General features: G+C 69.5%; 8 protein-coding genes and 1 non-coding gene across 9 annotated transcripts; 5 read left to right on the forward strand and 4 right to left on the reverse strand.

The window, feature by feature from the left end:
- Positions 1-29: 29 nt before the first annotated feature.
- Positions 30-1871, reverse strand: V1510DRAFT_432330 (uncharacterized protein; the record flags this gene model as incomplete). Its single annotated transcript, XM_066935489.1, has 2 exons — positions 1794-1871; positions 30-1544 (listed from the first exon to the last, which is right to left on the reverse strand). The coding sequence occupies exon 2, from the start codon at positions 1542-1544 to the stop codon at positions 30-32; it is 1515 nt and encodes a 504-aa protein (XP_066786505.1). The 5' UTR covers positions 1794-1871.
- V1510DRAFT_441497 (uncharacterized protein) lies at positions 1790-2816 on the forward strand (the record flags this gene model as incomplete). The annotated part of the gene is made up of 2 exons (XM_066935633.1): positions 1790-2257; positions 2289-2816. Exons 1-2 carry the CDS (start codon positions 2183-2185, stop codon positions 2814-2816), a joined length of 603 nt encoding a protein of 200 aa, XP_066786506.1. The 5' UTR covers positions 1790-2182.
- An 84-nt stretch (positions 2817-2900) lies between these two features.
- Positions 2901-4680, reverse strand: V1510DRAFT_423867 (major facilitator superfamily domain-containing protein). The gene has a single exon (XM_066935000.1). It carries the CDS (start codon positions 4603-4605, stop codon positions 2950-2952), a length of 1656 nt encoding a protein of 551 aa, XP_066786507.1. The 5' UTR covers positions 4606-4680; the 3' UTR covers positions 2901-2949.
- A 155-nt stretch (positions 4681-4835) lies between these two features.
- Positions 4836-4909, forward strand: V1510DRAFT_t266. Its single transcript has one exon. It is a non-coding gene; the product is annotated as a tRNA-Val (tRNA).
- Positions 4910-5674: 765 nt separating this feature from the next.
- Positions 5675-7198, forward strand: V1510DRAFT_405260 (major facilitator superfamily domain-containing protein; the record flags this gene model as incomplete). Its single annotated transcript, XM_066932325.1, has 1 exon — positions 5675-7198. The coding sequence occupies one exon, from the start codon at positions 5675-5677 to the stop codon at positions 7196-7198; it is 1524 nt and encodes a 507-aa protein (XP_066786508.1).
- Positions 7199-7698: 500 nt separating this feature from the next.
- V1510DRAFT_301374 (uncharacterized protein) lies at positions 7699-8990 on the forward strand (the record flags this gene model as incomplete). The annotated part of the gene is made up of 1 exon (XM_066930685.1): positions 7699-8990. A coding segment is annotated over one exon (921 nt), but the record flags the coding sequence as incomplete, so codon positions are not given.
- A 459-nt stretch (positions 8991-9449) lies between these two features.
- V1510DRAFT_423871 (uncharacterized protein) lies at positions 9450-10321 on the forward strand. Its single transcript, XM_066935001.1, has one exon. It carries the CDS (start codon positions 9486-9488, stop codon positions 10221-10223), a length of 738 nt encoding a protein of 245 aa, XP_066786510.1. The 5' UTR covers positions 9450-9485; the 3' UTR covers positions 10224-10321.
- Positions 10322-10467: 146 nt separating this feature from the next.
- On the reverse strand, positions 10468-11997 carry V1510DRAFT_370847 (putative serine esterase-domain-containing protein; the record flags this gene model as incomplete). The annotated part of the gene is made up of 3 exons (XM_066931453.1): positions 10468-11643; positions 11839-11929; positions 11960-11997. 3 exons carry the CDS (start codon positions 11995-11997, stop codon positions 10468-10470), a joined length of 1305 nt encoding a protein of 434 aa, XP_066786511.1.
- A 1598-nt stretch (positions 11998-13595) lies between these two features.
- On the reverse strand, positions 13596-16116 carry V1510DRAFT_301404 (uncharacterized protein). Its single transcript, XM_066930686.1, has one exon. The coding sequence runs from the start codon at positions 15955-15957 to the stop codon at positions 13678-13680; it is 2280 nt and encodes a 759-aa protein (XP_066786512.1). The 5' UTR covers positions 15958-16116; the 3' UTR covers positions 13596-13677.
- Positions 16117-17806: the final 1690 nt, after the last annotated feature.

Below are 17806 nucleotides of genomic sequence, written 5' to 3' on the forward strand. Positions count from 1 at the left end.
TTAGCTCTCTACTCCATTCCTATCCAAAATCACAGGCCCGCGGCCAGCGGCGGCGGGCGCGCCGAGCTCGCCTCGGTGTGCAGAAAGTCGGCCTTTTCCTCGTTCAGCTCCTGCCAGCTCTCGTACGACAGCAGCAGGAACGCAATGATGATGACGATGCCGCCCACAACCGCGCCCAGCGTCAGCGGCGTCCCAAACAGCAGGTTGTCCGAGAGCGCGACCAGGAAGATGGTCAGCAGCGCCGCCACGGACGACAGCACCGGCGACGTCAGCGAGATCAGCGTCAGGAAGCTGCCCGAGAACAGCACGTTGGCCAGAATGGACACGAGCAGGGTCCAGAAGGCCGCGCCCGTCGGCGCCTCGAAGCGCTCGATGTCCAGCACGTGGATGACCGGGATCATGACCCACAGCACCACGAGCGTGAACAGGCCGATGCACGACGTGAAGAAGGTCGCAAAGTAGACCGAGCGGCGCGGCGGGCACGACGACGGCGGGCAGGCCAGCCACTTGTACAGCGCCTCGTACAGGCCGTACATGATGGCGCCGAAGCCGATCACGGCGTTGCCCAGGACCCGGTTCTGCGGCGTGTCCATCGGCTGCTCGCGCTCGCCGTGGCCAAACATGCCGCCCGGCACGGCCGGCAGCGCCTCCGCCAGCTCGTCGCCGTACGCGACCACCAGCACGCCCACGATGGCGATCAGCACCGACACCACCTTGCGCGCGCGCACCTTCTCGCCCAGGATCAGGACCGAGAACACGTAGGCAAAGAACGCCGAGCAGTTGTAGATCGCCGTCACGTCGCCCGGCGTCGTCAGGTTCACGGCAATGTACCACGTCGAGCCCGCCACCGTCAGCGCCACCGTCACCGCCGCCGTCTTGGCCACCAGGTACTGCAGCGGCGACTCGCGCGCGTTGTTGGTGATGCAGATCAGGTTCAGCGTCGACTTGATCGTTTTCGCGTACGACCGGCGCACCGCCGCAAGGCTCTTGCGGCGCTGCGTCAGCCACATGAACACGATCTGCAGCGGCACCAGGATCACGTACGACGAGTGCGTGCAGTACAGCATGAACATGGGCTTGCGGTACCCCAGCTCCTGCGACAGGTACCGCGCGGCCTCGGTCTGGATCACGAACGTGGCCAGCGCGACCACCAGCGCCACCGACGCAAAAATGTACTTGCGGTAATGCGCCACACGCAGGCTCTCGGCCAGGTTCGACGACACCCGGTACAGGTCCGCGTCCTCGTCGTCCGAGTCCGACCCGTCGCCGTCCGAGACCGACGGCGTGTACCGGTACTGCCACTCGGTGATGTTGCGGTTGAGCGACCCGGACCCGCCCTGGAGGAAGATGGCCCGCCGGGTCTTGCCGGGGCTGTCTCCGGCGATTTCCGGTCCGTTCGTCCGGCTCGCGCTGTCGTCGCTGAAGACGGCCGCGTCGCTGGCGCCGGCGTCGCCGGAGCCGCGGAGCGACCCGGTGAGCGACTGCGTGGGCGAGAGCAGGTCGAACGAGTCCGACCGGTGGTGAGCGCCGAGCGGTTCTGTCATCTGCGGCGTCAGCAGCGCCCGGAGCGCGCGGAAAACGCGGCGACGGCTGGCGGCAGCCCGGGGCCGCCGGCTGGCAGCGCCCGCACGGCCGCTGCGGCCCGCGGCCGGCTGCTGGCGGCGGCCGCGGCGTCGTCCGACACCGAACTGGCCGGCCAGAAAGCGCCGCGGCGGCGCGGCAGGCCGGCCGGCGGCGGCGGCAGCGTGCCGCCGCCGCGCGGCCGCGGCCGCCGGCTGCGCGCGCGCACTCACCTTGTCGACGCTGCGCGGGTCAGCTGCGCTCGATCTCTCGTCTGCGGCGATGAGCTGGGAACCGGCGGGCTAGTAGATCCACTCTACCCCAGGCACGTGACGCGCACGTGACGTGGCGGGCGAAAAGCGAACATCCCAAGATTTGACGGCCGGCGGCGCCGTGAGCACGGCACTTTTTGGATACCAGCACCGGCACAGCACCCGGCAGCACACGGTCTGCGAGCGGGCCCGAGGAAAAGGCGCACGCGACACACGGACGCGAAAATTGGAGTGGCAGCGCGCACGCGGCGGGCGCACGGCGCAGATCTAGAACGACCACAGGCCCCGGCGGCACCGGCGGCAGCAGCGGACCGCGGGCGCAGCGCACGGCGCAGGGCGCGCGAGACAGGATGATGCTGCGCGTGGCCAGCAAGGACAAGAACGGGCGCAAGAAGGCGTTCCTGAGCCTGGGCGGGCTGCAGACGGTAAGCGGGGCCGCGGCGGCGCTGACGGCAGCGGCGGCGGCTGGAGGCCGGCGACGCCGACGGGCACGGCGGCGGCGGGCGGCAGAGCCCCGGGAGCCCGGGGTGGGCCGGCACGCCGCGGACGGCGACGCCGGGGTCGCGGACGGGCACGCCGGTGGCGGCGTCGCCGCCGGGCGCGGACATGGAGGCGCTGCCGTCGGCGTACGAGGACGTGGAGAGCGCCGAGGACCTGGAGCGGCGGGCGCGCGAGCTCGACAAGCGCATGGCCATCGTGGACCACCTGAGCGGGACGCGGCCGGCGGCCGCGCGGGCGAGCCCGGCCGTGGACGCCGACGAGGCCGCGCACGACCGCGAGACCGCGCGCGGGCTGCGCGCGGCCCAGGCCGGCTGGCTGGCCGCGCGGCAGGCCGCCGTCGGCGCGGGCGACGCGGACGTGCTGCTGGGCCTCGCGGCCGACGACAGCCGCCGGGCCGAGCTCGCCCGGCGGTTCGCGGACCACCCGCTGTCGACGTTGGCCGAGATGGACGTCTCGGGCGACATCGGGCGCACGCTGCGGTAGCCGCCGGCGGCTACCAGGCCGGCGCGCGCCCCCGCAGCGGCCCGGCGCGGCCCCGGCGCCACCGCGGCCGCCCGGCCGCCGTTTCCGCGTACAATGCAATCCCATTAAACCCCTCGCCCCCATGCTCACTACACTACAACAGCTTGTCGCCCCAGACCTGCTCCATCGAGGTCTTGCCCTTGGTCTCGGGCACGAGCTTGAAGCTCGCCAGAAAGTAGCTGGCCGCAATCGCGGCCAGCAGAAAGAACACGGCGCCGCCCATGGCCTGGTTCAGGATCGGAAACAAGTAGCCGACGATGAAGATCGAGACCCAGTTGCACGTGAAGCCCACGCTCTGGGCCACGCCCACCGACGACGCGTCCGTGAACTCGGGGATGATCAGGAACGGGATCGGCCCGAGCCCGACCGAGAACATGGCCACGAAGACGGTGGCGGCGATGGCCGACAGCACGTTGACGTTCTTGAGGATGCCGATGCCCAGCAGCGCCGCCGAGACCGACATGCCCAGCATGGACGCCATGATCAGCGGCTTGCGGCCGACGCGGTCGACGAACGGCGACACGGCCGCGTTGACCAGCACGTTGAGCGTCGAGATCAGCACGTTGATGAGCACGGTCGCGGTCGGGAACAGCTCGCGCAGGATGGTGACGCCGTAGAAGATCATGGTGTTGATGCCGCAGAACTGCTGCGCCGTCAGCACGAGCAGCACGGCCACCAGCGGCGACCGGTACCGCCGGCTGGTGAGGAACTCGCGGTACGAGACCTTGGCGAAGTCGCCGGCGGGCTCGGCCGAGCGGTCCGAGATCGACGCCAGGTCGTCGCCGTCGAGCAGGGCCTCCTTGGACGGCGCGATCGCGCCGTACGAGCTGGCGACGGGCTCGATCGAGTCGAGCGAGTCGGCGTCGGCGGCGGCCGTGCCCACCGCGGTCTCCCTCCACGCAGCGATCTCGAGCTCGATGTCCGCGTAGACGCCGTCGGCGGTCTCGGGGCCGAGCCCGCGCAGCTTGTAGATGATCCGGCGCGCCTCGGACGTGCGGTTTTTGAGCACCATCCACTTGGGCGACTCGTAGCAGAACGGCGCCAGCAGCAGGTTGGCCACCGCGATCACGCCGCCGCCCGACAGGATCACGCGCCAGCCCACGAAGCTCGAGAAGAAGATGCCCATGACCTGCGCGAGCAGGATGCCGATGTTGACAAAGAGCTGGCACATGGCGCCGACGGCGCCCGAGAGCTCGAGCGGGCTGATCTCGTTGAGGTACATGGGAATCACGATCAGCGCCGCGCCGGACCCGATGCCCGACACAAAGCGGCCGAGCATGAGCACGCCGAAGTTGGTGGCCGTGGCCATGATCACCGGGCCGATGATGTAGCTCACGCAGTTGACCATGGTCAGGCCCTTGCGGCCGAACCGGTCCGCCGCGCGGCCGGCGACGGTCGCGCTCAGCAGGCCGCCGATCGAGAAGATCGAGTTGATGAGGCCGATCTGGTTGGCGTCCATGGGAATGCAGTCGACGAGGCCGGAGCTCGACTGGCTGCCGTGGTGGCCGCCGTGCGGGCCGGCGGCGTGCATGGACGAGCCGGGCACGCCGAACTCATGGTGCCCGCCGGTCGAGTTGGCGAAGTGGTCCGCGGGCCCGTAGAGCTCGTCCGTGTACGCGTCCAGGTACTTGACCTGGCACGAGATGTAGGCCTCGGGCGCGTTCAGCTCCGACAGGTGGTAGCCGAACTGGAGCGCGCCCAGGCAGACGACGGCCACGTGGAGGATCAGTCGGACGGTCGGTCGCGCCATGGTTGGGGTCGAGCGGTGCGTGGACGTCGAACTGCAGGTGCGCGGGTCGCGGCGGTTTTCTGTGGCCGCGGTATCCGCGGCTTGGCGCTACCGTTATCGACGATAGCCGTATCTTTATCAGTGACCGATCAAGTGGGCCGGCGGGCGGTGACGCGAACAGCGCGGGCGCCAGAATGTCACCCACACTCAGGCACCGTTTGGTGCGTGCGGCCGGCCTTCTGCTAACTAGTGGTTCGATGGTCTAGTCGGTTATGGCATCTGCTTAACACGCAGAACGTCCCCAGTTCGATCCTGGGTCGAATCATTTTTTGGTGGGGCGCGGCGCCGCGCGCACGGACTCGGCCCATCCGCTCGGAACGTCCGGCGCGTCGTCATCGTGCAGGCCCGTGCGTGCTCCTGCATGACCGTGCATGGACGCGCTGTCCGTGCAGCGCTGCTGGCGGCTGTGGGCTGGCGGCGCGGACCGCGAGGTGCGGCGGCTGCCCAGCGGCTGCTGTGCTCTCGAGCGCGCGCTGGTCTGGCTGTTGCTGCTGTGCCTGCTGGTGTTGTGCCTGCTGCTGCTGTGTCTGCTGCTGCTCTGCCTGCTGCTTCTCCGCCGCTGCTGCTCTCCCTGCTGCCGCTCTTTGCCCGTCCTTCGCCGGCCTTGTGTCCGTACTGCCGGCTGACGGCGTGGCCCTCCTCGCGCCCCTGGCTCCCTTATCGCCGCACGCGCCCAGTGCTATCGACCCACCAGTCGCCGCCGTACAAGCCACTGCCAAGTGCAAGCCACTGCTGAGGTACAAGCTCACAGCCAAGCTACGGACTCATAGCTTAGCTGCAAACCCGCGACTAAGCTCCAAGCCGCAGCCAAGCTACGCCGAGACACCGCTAGATCTCGCCCTGGCCTCTTGCCCGATCCGCGGCTATACAGTCTCCCCTTCAGGCCGTCCGCCGAACACAAGCCGGCCCGATAACGTCAGCCCTATCGGAGCCTGCAGCCCGCAGCCGCCTGCATCGGCGTGCCCAAGGCCGAACATGTCCGCCCTGCGCCGACCGCGTATAAAGCCTGCGCCAGCGCAGCTCGTCCCCCATGGCGTCCGCCCAGATCACCGAAAAGCCCGGCCACCGGCCGTGGTACAAGTTCTTTGACGAGTACGAGTACCGGGACCAGAAAAAGCAGCGCGTCCTCACGCACTGGTTCGACAAGAATGACACGCCCGACGACCGGCGGCTGCTCTGCAAGCTCGACGTCGCCATCTCGCTGTTCTCGCTCGTCTCGTACTGGGTCAAGTCGCTCGACCAGAACAACATCAACAACGCGTACGTGTCCAACATGAAGGAAGACCTCCATCTCGGCGGCAACGACCTCGTCCACCTCCAGGTGATGTACAACGTGGGCTGCACGGTCTTCCAGCTGCCGTTCATGTACCTGTTCCCGCACGTCCGCATGGAGATCCTCATGCCGGCCATGGACATCCTCTGGGGCATCTTCACGCTGGCGCAGTACAAGGTGCAGAGCCAGGCGCAGCTCATGGCCCTGCGGTTTCTCGTCGGCTCGGCCGAGGCCGTGTTCTTCCCGGGGGTGCACTACGTCCTCGGCAGCTGGTTCAAGGCGGACGAGATCAACCGCCGGGGCGGGATCTTCTACATCGGCCTCTACCTGGGCTCGCTCACGGCCGGCCTGCTGCAGTCGAGCGTGTACACGCACCTCGACGGCGTCAACGGCCTGGCCGGCTGGCGCTGGATGTTCATCATCGACGCCGTGATCACGATCCCGGTCGGCATCGCCGGCTTCTTTCTGTGGCCAGGCACGCCCGACAAGTGCCACTCGCTGATCCTCAGCGAGGCCGACGTGGCGGCCGCCAAGCGGCGCATGGCGGCCAACGGCACCCGCCTCGAGAGCCACACGGCCAAGTTCGACCGCAAGCTGCTCAAGCGCGTGTTCACGTCGTGGCACGTCTACGTGCTCTCGTTCTGGGACATCCTCTTCTGGAACTCGAGCGGGTCCAGCTCGTCCGGCGCGTTCTCGCTCTGGCTCAAGTCGCTGGACAAGTACAGCATCGCCAAGATCGACAACTTCACGGCGCTTCCGCCCGCGCTCGGCATCTTCTACCTGTTCATCATCTGCGGCGGCTCGGACTTTTTCCGCGCGCGCTGGTTCTTTGTGTGCCTGTCGCAGTCGATGAACTTCATGGGCCTGGTCATCCTGGCGACGTGGAACGTGCCGTTCGGCGCCAAGTGGTACGCGTTCTCGCTGCAGTACTTTTCGAGCGCCATGTCGTCCGTGCTGTACGGCTGGGCGAACGACATGCTGCGGCACGAGGTCGCGTACCGCTCGGTCGTGCTGATCATCATGAACACGCTGGCCCAGGGCTCGCAGGTGTTTATCCCGCTGCTGGTGTGGCCGACCGTGGACGCGCCGACGTACCACAAGGGCTACATCTACGCGTCGTGCATCTCGTCGAGCATGGTCCTGTGGACGCTGGTCGTGCTGTGGTTCTACAAGCGGCAGGAGAAGCGCGACTACATGGCGCGGCTGGCGGGGGCGCCGGCGGAGGTCGCCGAGAAGGGCGTGCACGTGTCGGTGGAGTCGCTGAGCAGTGACGTGGACTAGTCTTTGTGCGCTGGAGGCACGTGCGCGTTAGGGTTGCCGGCAGCTGCCGCGACCGCGCTGCTGGGCCGCGCACGGACGCGTCCGGCCTTGCCCGTTAGGGTTTTTAGCATTTATATTAAACTTTAAACGACCCGCCCGTTCGGCGCGCCCGGGGCTTTGCAAAGGAGCCGGCCGCCGCGATTCTTTCTTGCGCGGACCGAGCCAGCGATCGGGCACCACGCTGCCGCGCGCCGGCGGCGGCCGGCCGCTGGCGACGGCCGGTCGCCGGCGATCGCCGGTCGCCGGTGCCGACCGCGCCGAGCCGCCCGCCGGCCGGCCGCCACGCGCGGCGGGCGCTCGCCGGCCCCCGCTGACCGCCAGCCGCCGGCCGCGCCGCGCCACCGCGCCGCGCCACCGCGCCGCGCCACCGCGCCGCGCCGCCGCGCCGCCGCGCATCCGCCGCGCGCACCCGCCACACTACGTCACAGGAGGTGGCTATTAAGGTTCCAGCCGACTCAACACCACAACTTTATTTTGGGACGTTCTCGCCATTTCGTCGGCCGCAGCTCCGCAAATCGCGTCCCTACACGGGCAGGGCAGCTGGAACGGTCAGCCGCGGCGCGTCCAGGGCACGCACATGTGTCCACTCTCAATTGTGCTCGCACAAAGGCGGCCCGCCCGCCCGCGCGCTCGTGGGCTTCTTTGTTGTAGCTCCCAGTTCCGGCCTGGTATTTTGTACTCAACCGGCACTGGCGCCCGCGGCGTCGGTGCTGCCGGCGCTGCCGTCGCCAGGTCCGCTCAGCCGCGCCCCCCCAGCACCCCCGCGCTCTCGCGCGCGCGTGCGTGGTCCTGTCCGAGCCAGCCGGCCGCAATCGAGCGCTCCAGCGGCGTCCAGTCCGGGCCCGGCACCAGGCCCGGCGCCAGCCCCGCCACCGCCGTCAGCGCGCACGCCGGCAGGCCCACGCCGCGTGTCTGCGTCGTCTGCTGCTCGCGCGTCCGGCGCACGTACGCCGTCGCCATCGGAAACAGCCGTGTCATTCTTTGTCGCTTCGTCGTTCGTCTTTGTTGCCGATCGTCTCGGGTGCGGAGCGAGGATGGCCTGGGACGTGCCACAAAACACAAAATCAGGCGGCCAGACCACACAAGGAAGCAGCAGGCGCCCCGGACTAAAGCGCGCGCGCGTCGTCAGCACAACAAGGTCTTGCCAGTGCACCGGCGTTCATATTCTGACGAAAAACCGAATATATTTATATACTCCACCCCTGCTTCTTCTTCTTTTTTGCTCCTACTCTTGGTTCTGTCTCTGCAGTCTTTCTGGTCTTGACCAGTGTATTGTTTTCGTCCACCGTCCGTTCTATTATTATTCTTTCTGCACCTCGCAGCCGGGCCAGCGCGGCCCGTGTATCTTTATCGATATAATTTCGCGATGGACTTTCTGGTGATGGATATGGACGTCACGGGGCTGTCGCCGTTCGAGGCCGAGCCCGGCGCGGACGCGCTCGGCTTCGGGTTCGACTCGAGCGAGTACCTCGACGGCGGCCTGGGCCTGAAGCTGCCCGAGAGCGACCCGCTGGCGCTGCTGGACTACGAGTCGACGGTGAACGACCTGTTTGTGGCGTCGGACGACGACGTGCCGGACTTCTCGGCGTCTGTGCACGACTTCACGAGCTCGGGCGTGTCGTCGTTTGCGCCGGAGGAGATGCACATGGCCGGGTTTGTCAACCCGCTGGGGCTGCACGCCGGCTCGGTCGACCCGCACGTGTTTGCGCGCCCGCCGGCGCCGCCGTACGCGGCCGAGAGCCCGGCGACGGACAACTACAGCAGCGCCAACGACGGCGACAGCACGCCGGCCGGGCCGTCGACGATCAACACGCCGCCGTCGCCGGGCCGGCTCGGCGCGGGCCTGGGCATGGCCATGGGCGGCCCGGACCAGCTGTCGAAGATGACGGCAGACCTGCTCAAGAACCAGGACCTGATCGAGGCCATGCTGGGCGCGCCGCTGGCGGACGACTGCGACATGGCGGGCGTGAGCATGCTGGACATCGAGGCCGGCGGCCTGCCGGCGGTGCCGCTGGCGGCGCCGGCCGGCCTGCCGGGTGCGCCCGGCGTCGGCACCGCGCCGATCCCGATCCCGGCGGCGCCGGCGGACGCGCCCCGGCCCGTGGGCGCGCGCAAGTCCAGCTCGTCGCGCCGGCTGACGTCCGAGGACTGGAAGAACTGGTCTGCGTCGCGCCGGGCCGCCGCCAACGGCGACCTCAGCTCCATGGCCGACAGCAAGCTCAGCAGCATCCAGCGCGGGCTGGCCGACATGGCCAGCCTGCCCATGCCGGCGTCGCTTCTGCCGCCCAGGAGCGCGGGCGGACCCGCTGCCGGCGCCGCCAGCAACGCGATGATGTGCGAGTTCTACTTCATGTCCGCCGGCGTCACCTCCGAGCTCTACAACGAGCTGGCCAAGCTGCTCTACCTGCGCGTCAACTCGGAGCGGTACCTCAAGCTGCTCGAGTGCATCCTCACCGGCTACAACGAGATCAAGCGCATCGAGGTCATCATGAGCCGCCCGCTCTGCGGCCGCTTCCGGCCCGGCGACGACCGCCTGGGCGGCAGCGTGGCCAACTCGGCCAAGGAGCAGTTCAACGAGGCCATGCAGGACGCGCTCAAGGACGCCGTCGACGAGTTCCAGCGCAAGAGCCCGCTGCCCAAGAAGGCCCGCATGGCCAAGATGGAGGAGCGGATCTTCATCCGCGACGTCTACTACGCGGTCTTCGAGGCCGAGACCCCGGCGATGCGCGAGTTCTTCGAGGTGCTCGTGCAGGCCGAGGGCGTCATCACCGTGCGCGCGAGCAAGTGCGAGCAGGCCAACGAGAGCCTGCGCATGAGCCGCCAGCCGGCGGCCGAGCTCGTGCGCATGTTCGCCGAGTTCAAGACGACGTACCGGCCGGAGCCGGCGCTGGCGATGCCGGCGCTGGCGCCGGCGCCGGCGGACTTTACGGCGCAGTTCCAGCAGCAGCTGCAGCAGATGCAGCGCATGCAGATGCAGCGCACGTAGACCAGAGACAATTTTGATTATTTTACCGATACCCTGTTGGCAGCCTGGCCCGTGCGGGCGGCTGCATGTATATACCTAGTTGGGACGGTAGCCAGAAGGGGCGCGCCGCACGGCGTGCGGCTCGCTGCGCCGCACGCGATCCGCACGCAAGCCGCACGCCGTGCGGCGCGAGCGCCGGCGTCCGAGCCGCACGCCGTGCGGCGCGCCAATGTACAATGCAACTTTTGCCCTCGCCGAGGGATGCTCACACCACCAGGACCTCGTTCAGCCAGTGCCGGATCACAACCTCGCCCTCCTCCATGCCCTTCCAGTCCATGTGGCGCACGATCACGGCCGCGTGCGCGGCCTTGGTCTTGGTGATGTGGACCGGGAAGCGCTCCCACTCGAGCGTGTTGAGGTTGCGGCAGATGGTCAGCTGCTGCGGCGCCAGGTCGAGCACGGCCGGCGTCGGCCCGTCGGTCTTGGGCTCTTCCGCGTCGAGGTCGAGCGAGTGCAGGCCGTACGGGACCAGGTCGCCCAGCACGGTCTCGACCACGTCCTCGACCTGCTCGTCCAGCCGCAGCAGGCGGAACTCGTCCATGCCGTAGCGGCCCTTGTGGTTCGAGTGGAACTCGCGCAGCCGGCGCGACGAGTAGAACGTCTGGATGGCGGCCGAGATGAGGAACGCCAGCACCCACACGGGCGAGACCAGCAGGGTGGTGACGAACGACAGCAGCGCCTTCTGCAGCAGCAGCAGCTGGCGCGCGGCCTTGACGGCCGCGGCCGGGGGCGCGGCGTGGTCCACCACGGCCACGTCGTCGTCGGCCGCGCGCCGGCGCACGACCGGGTTGGCCGCGTCCAGGATCGTCGTCTCGTACCCCGGCAGGCAGTTGGTCTCGTAGTTGACCAGGTCCAGGAACGGGTCCGTCGGCTGGATCGCCGACGTGAACCACGCCGTCCGGATGTCGTTCACGACGTTGGCGTACAGCGCGCGGTGCGGGAACAGCGTCAGCGCGTGGAAGAAGATCGAGCCCTTGTCGGCCAGGAAGCTCAGCAGCGGCATGCCCGTCGTCGCGAACTGGTCGTTCAGAAACAGCTGGCGGCCGGTGGCCGAGATCGTGCGCGGCACGAACGTGTTGAACATCGTCGTCGCCAGGTCGCGGCCCGGCGCGCGCACGCCCAGGTGCGGCGAGCAGAACGTCGTGAAGTTCACCGGCGTCAGCTTCTTGAACCAGCCCCGCTGGTACAGCAGCCCGATGGCGTACCGCGCCATCAGCCCGCCCAGCGAGTAGCCCACCACCGACAGCCGCCGGATGGGGATCCCGGCCTGCTCGTAGCTGTGCAGCGCGGCCTCGATCTCGTTGGCCACCTTCTCGCCGCAGACGTCGATGCCGTCGTACGTCTTGTAGCCCTCGTTGGACCGGCACACCAGCACGTGCGGCTTGTGCGACCGCGCGCGCTTGTCCGCCGGCGCGGCCGCGGCCGCGCCGCCGTGCCGCTTCTTGGCCGACGGCGGCGCGGCCGCGCCCAGGAGCGTGTCGCACTCGTCCGGCGCGTTGGCGTTGACCGCGCTCAGCGCCGGCCGCTCCTTGACGTCCGCCTGCGTCGTGACCTTGGCGTCCGCCTCGGGATACACGTCCGGGTTCGGCTCGCTCGCGCTCTCCACCGTGAAGAACTCGTCGATGGCCCGGGTGATGTAGTCGAAGTGCGACACGTTGCCCCACAGCCTGCCGTCAGCTCGCCCGGCCGCGACTTACCCATGCACAAGCACCAGCAGATGGTCCGACTGTGCCATGGCTACGCGCGACGCAGTCTCGTGGTCTCTAGGTCTCTAGCTCGCTTATCGGCGTTTATCGGCGCGCTTTGGCGCTGCTGTGGTCGCGTGGGCAGAACTGGCGTGCGCCCAAACTCGCGTGAAGAACGGCTGCACTAGTCGCAGCTCGCGGTCGCTGCTCGGTCGTCTGAGCCGCTGGCTATGGGCTATGGACGTACACGGACTGGCAGGGAGCCTGAGCAAGAAGATACAGATAGGAGGCGCGACCAGAGGTGGGCTTATATCTTGGGAGAGTGGATACGACTCGGTCGCGCCAAGACCCAAATGCTGGCGGCGCCGCACGACGAGTGTGCCCGATAGGACGAGCTAGTCGTAGACGTCGACGGGGGCCGCAGGGGGCGCTTGCAGCCTAAGCTCGCGTGCACCCGAACGTGCCAGAACGCAGCCGCTGGTCCGCTACTGGCGCCGCGCGGCAGGCGGCGGCGCCGCCGATGCTGGTCAACGGCCGCCGCCCGTTATCTTGCGCCGGACTAGCGGCCGGCGGGCGACGTGCAGCGCCGACGGCGCTGCAGTCGCCACGCTGCGATCGGCGGCGGCGACAGCTCTGGCGGCGACTCGCTGCGGCATTAGTCTGGCTAGCGCGGGATCGGCTGGATGCGCCTAGGCGGCGGCCGATACGCGCCGCACGATGTGCGGCGGACCGAGCCGCACATCGTGCGGCTCACGGCCTCATGAGCGCACCGCAGCGCGACTCGCGTGGCTGCCGGCGGCAGGAGGCAGCCGCAAAGAGCCGGCTGCGCAGCGAGGGGCAGGCCGCGCTCTGTGCCGCCCCGTCGGGCGGCGCCGGGCGGGCAGGTTGCGGCCGAGTAAGCCGCACGAGCTGCGGCTCAAACGTAGCTGCGCGCGGGAGATCCGCTTCGCTGAGCCGCACGGCGGCGAGCGGGCAGTTGCGGCTGAGGTCCGCCGCACGAGCTGCGGCTCACGTAGCTGCGCGCGGGAGATCCGCTTCGCTGAGCCGCGCGGAGTGCGGCTCACTGCCGGCCGCGACCGGCCCGGCGCCACCCGCGTCGCGGCTGCGCGGCCAGGCTGTCCGCCGCGCGGCGGCGGGCGGGCAGTTGCGGCTGAGGTCCGCCGCACGAGCTGCGGCTCACGTAGCTGCGCGCGGGAGATCCGCTTCGCTGCGCCGCACGGCGGCGAGCGGGCAGTTGCGGCTGAGGTCCGCCGCACGAGCTGCGGCTCACGTAGCTGCGCGCGGGAGATCCGCTTCGTTGCGCCGCACGACATGCGGCTCTTCTGCCGCACGGCCGACAGCTTACCCGGCCGCGCAGCCGCGACGCGGGTGGCGCCGGGCCGGTCGCGGCCGGCCGTGAGCCGCACGTCGTGCGGCTTGCATCGTACGATGCCGCACCAAGCCCGCCGCCCGCTCCACCGCGCACACCGGCCGCGCTCCACCGGCCTCCGCACTAGATTTCATAAGACGTAAATTAAACATAACGGTAATGGGAGACCCATACATGAGGAACAAAAGACAGACATGAGAGAGCCAATGAATAGTATATAAATCACCCAAGCCAATAACAAACCAGCCAACAAACGACATGACTTTTCAAGCAAATGACTGATAATGGAAGCGACTCCCCGACCGGACTCAAAGACAAAAATGAGCGTAAACAAACAGACGTAGTATCGTAACGGGGCATGCTAGACGATGTTGCGGACCCAGCCCCAGACCTTGCCGGCCACAGAGCGGCGGCGGTGCTTGCGAAGGTCGCGGTCGGAGGCCGAGACGGGGACGGAGGGCGGCGGGGCGCGCGGGAGGTGCTCGACGGAGTGGGCCTTGGCGGCGTCCGGCAGCGGCTCGGCGTGCTTGGAGCGGGCGATGACGCCGCGGATGAGCCGCAGCGACGACTGCGAGCGCGACGCGACCGACGAGCTGCCGAGCCGCGCGGGCTTGTCCTTGCGGGACGACGACAGCGAGACCGAGGACGTGTTGGCCCCGAGCATGACCGAGCCCATGCTCTTGCTTTTGGGGATCGACGAGCGCAGCGAGCCAAACGTGAACGAGCGGTGGCGGGCGTGCTTGCGGACCCGGCGCGGGGGCGCGTCCGGCGTCGCAGGGACCTGCGGGACCGCCGGCAGCGTCTCCTTGCGCGACCGCACCGGCTCGTCCAGCGACGACTTGCCGGACGACGGCGCGGACGCCACCACCGGCGGCGCCAGCGCGGCCAGCGCCGGCGCGGACTGGCTCGACGGCAGGCCGGCGCTGGCCGGCGGCGACGGAGCCGGCGACGCGCGCGCCGAGTCCGGCGGCGACACCGGCGGCGACCCGGCAAGCGGGTCCACCGACTGCAGGCCGTCGTCGCACACAGCCGGACCGGGCATGCCAAAGTCCAGCGCAAACTCGTCGAGGTCGCCCTCGGAGTTGCCGCCAAACGACTGCACAAACTCCTCCCAAACAGAGCGGCGGTGGGGCCGCTCGACGAGCGCGCTCGGCTGCCGAAAGTCGAGCGCGCTCGACTTTTCGATCGCAGCCTTGGCGACCGCGCTGGCCTTGCGCACGCTGTCCTCGGCGCTGATGTGCGACACCGGCGCGTCCTCGACCTCCGACTCCTCCTCGAGGATGGTGTTGCCCGAGATCTCGACGACGGACGACATCTTGCGCTTCATGCCACGGGACGAGCGTGCCCAGCCGGTTGCGGTCGAGAGCGTGGTCGTAGAGCCCGACGACGGCAGCGGGAATGTGCGTCCGCCGACCGGGCTCAGCTCCGACTCGAACACGGTCTCGGGCGCGGACTCGGACCGGCGGTGGCGGGTGAACCCGCGCTCCGGCACCGGGTCCGGCAGCGATGTGCCCGTGAAGGAAAACCCGGCCGTCTGGGAGCCGAGCAGCGGCGGCGTGCAGAACGGGCCCAGCGCGGCGTCGAGGTCGATCACCGGCTCGGGCGTGCTGCGGCCGGGCAGCCGCAGGTTGCCGGCACGCTGTTGCAGCGGCGTCCGGCCGCGCGGTGGCGTGGCTGGCGGCGTCGCCGGCGCTTCGCCGGCAAACGCGTCCGGCACCGGGCTGCCTTCGGCGCCGTCCGAGTCGTCTTCGGACGACTCGCCGCCCAGGCTGCGGGCCCGGCGGCACTGCTTGAAGTACGCAGCCTCATCCTGGAGGGCGGCACGGTCCGTCGCGTCCGGCCGCAGTTCTTCTGACGACCGGCGGTGGGTGCGGAACCGGATGATGTGGCCGGCCCAGGACTTGACCTTGGTGTGCTTGTGGCGGCGCGGACGGGCCTCTTCGGCCGGCAGCGCCGGCGAGGCGCGCGGCGACGGCGTGATGGTGGCCGTCGACACAGTCGACGTCGACGTCGACGTCGAGTGTGTCGGAATGAACTCGACCGAGTGCGAGAAGGCGACCTTGCCGCGGGCCGGCTGCGACGACGTCGACGTGGCCGACGCCTCAGACGTCAGCGACGACACGCTCGACGACGACACGATCGACAGCGACGAAGACAGGCAGGGCGACGACGACCGCGACTGCGACGACGTCGTAGTCCCGATCGAGTGGCACTCGGCCGTCCGCGCCGACTTGGCCGGCGACGGTGGCGACGCCGGCGGCTCGTCCGCTGGCGGCGACGGCAGCCGCTCTGGCCGCCGCGGCTGGTAGGCGCCGGCGATGTTGAGGTCGGCCAAAAAGTCCTGGGAGATGGCGGCGGAGCGGCGGTGGACGTGCGTGCGGGCTGGCATCGGCACAGTCGGCGCCTGGACCTTGGCGGCTGCCGGCAGCGCCGGCAGCGCCGGCAGCGGCGAGGCCGACAGCGTCGGCACCGACGGCACCGACAGCGGGCGGCCAACGCGGTCAGCCGGCCGGCCGGCCGGCTCAGCAAAGGCAGAATTGCGGCGGGCGTGGCGTGGCGCGGGCGCCATCGGAAACACGAACCGGGCCGGCGGGAAAGGGTCCAGCACGGCGGCCGGCACGGCCGAGGGCGCGGTGGTCATGGCGGAGTGTGAGGGCGCGTGAATGCGTTTCAGGCATGCGCAGAATGCGGGAGGTTCAGGCGTCGGCCTGCTCCAGAAGGCTCTGGGATCGTGGGCGCGCGGCGCGCGGAAGGAGCGTGGGCGCCAGGAAGAGGCCTGGGGCCTGCGGACGGATGAGTAGCGGCAGAAGCCGTTGCGGGCTGAGAGCGCAAACGGCGAGCAGCGGGCGGCGGCTTGGGGTGCCGGCGATTCGTGCAATCGACAAGCGCGGGATGCCGTGCGCGCACCTGTCCGTGTCACACGGGCCGGCGACTATCGATCGGACCTGGGCGAGCCTGGATGCCTGCGTTCGACGCCGTGGACGTGCGGGGACCGGTAAAGATATTCGGCAAGACTTGCTGGGACGCCAGAAGAACTTGTTTTCTCCGTTCACGGGTTTACGTAATGGCCAGGAGAACGACAGCGGCAGCACAAAGTAAACACCATAGCCAGATCTGGCGCTGTGCAGGAGGTACGGCAGGTACGGGCGAGTACGAGCCACGAAAGGCCGAGCGGCGGGCGGCTAGTCCGGGTTTGGACGCGGCTGAAGCTACGCTAGGCCGGCTGCGGGCACGGCGCTGGCGAGAAGGCCCGGAGCGGCGTAGGGCAAGCTGCAAGGCGCGCTAAGGCGCTGCGCTAGCGCGGCAGAGTTTAATTGGCCGGCGGCTGAGCCGGCTGCGCCCGCCAGACCCTGCGGCGGGCTGGCAAGGGCCGCCGCGGGCGGCCGCGGCCGGCCGGTGGCGAGCGCGCCGGTGCGGCTGGTGAGGCCGCGCCGCTGTTCGCGGTGTGACGGCGTGCGACTAGCCAGCCGTGCCGGCGGCCAGCCTCACGGCACGGGTAGCGGCGGGCTAGGGCACGCGGCCGCCGAAACGGGCTAGCCTGTGGCTAGAAATGCCCCGGCTGCGTAAAAAACCGGCGCGCTGTAATTTATCTGGCGATCGCAAATTGGCTGGTTATTTATAGGTTGCAGCGGCGGTTATTACAGGGGCCCCCTGTGCCAGCCGCGCCGCCGCGGTGGGCGCCGTTGGCCGCGCGCCAGGGGGCTAGTGCGGTCAGGCGACACATGCCGCGGCCGCAACCGTCGCACTAGCCCGCGCCCGGCTAGCCCGCCCGCCACCCGTTACCCGGCGCGCATTCCAGGCGCGTACGTACGCCCGCCCGGCCGTCCCGGGCAGGCCTACGCGAGACGCGCCGGCGCGTCTGGCGCGGAGCGGCCGCGCCCGCGCCTGCCGCGGCGGCCTCCGCCGACCGCCGCGACCGCGGCCGTCCGGGCGGGCCGGCGCGGCGCCTGCGCCGCGGGCCGCCGACGTCATCGTGCAGCTCCCGTCGTGATCCGGGTCCGTGATCCGTGCAGCCGCCGCGACTGCCACCCGCCGGGCGCGCTGCTCGCGTACCGCTCGTACCTTTACTGCCTCAGCTGCATGCACGATTGGCCCGGACTCATGCCCACAAGCAAGGCACCGCCATTAGCGCAGCCACCTGCATGCCGCCCGTCGCGGCCGGAGATTGGTCGGCCACACATGACGTCAGCCGCACCCGCCCGCTCTGTTCGGCCCTGGCTAACGGTCTGTTCGGGACCTGCCGCGGCGGCGGCCCACGGCACGACGTCGTGCGCTCTGCGCCTCTGTCCGCCGGCCCGGTCCGCCCGGCACTGGCCGCTGTCTACGAAAAGTCTAGCCTGCCCGATGAGCGCCCGCGCAGCTGTAGACACCCCTGACCGCTAGACAAGGGCACCCGGGCCCACCGAGTCGTCGGCGTACTCTGCAGCGCTTGCGAGTCGGCCCGACCGCTAGCTCGATCCGGCTTCCGGTGGACCTTCTTTGCACTGGTC

The sequence above is a fragment of the Dipodascopsis tothii genome (genome assembly GCF_038497935.1).
Source record: "Dipodascopsis tothii strain CBS 759.85 unplaced genomic scaffold V1510scaffold_52, whole genome shotgun sequence".
Classification (NCBI taxonomy): domain Eukaryota; kingdom Fungi; phylum Ascomycota; class Lipomycetes; order Lipomycetales; family Lipomycetaceae; genus Neoaidaea; species Neoaidaea tothii.

What these genes read in the sequence shown, in the direction of transcription:
- V1510DRAFT_423871 (XM_066935001.1), top strand. Translation starts at nt 9,486, where the DNA reads ATGGCCAGCCTGCCCATGCCGGCGTCGCTTCTGCCGCCCAGGAGCGCG.
- V1510DRAFT_301404 (XM_066930686.1), bottom strand. Translation starts at nt 15,957, where the DNA reads ATGACCACCGCGCCCTCGGCCGTGCCGGCCGCCGTGCTGGACCCTTTC.
- V1510DRAFT_423867 (XM_066935000.1), bottom strand. Translation starts at nt 4,605, where the DNA reads ATGGCGCGACCGACCGTCCGACTGATCCTCCACGTGGCCGTCGTCTGC.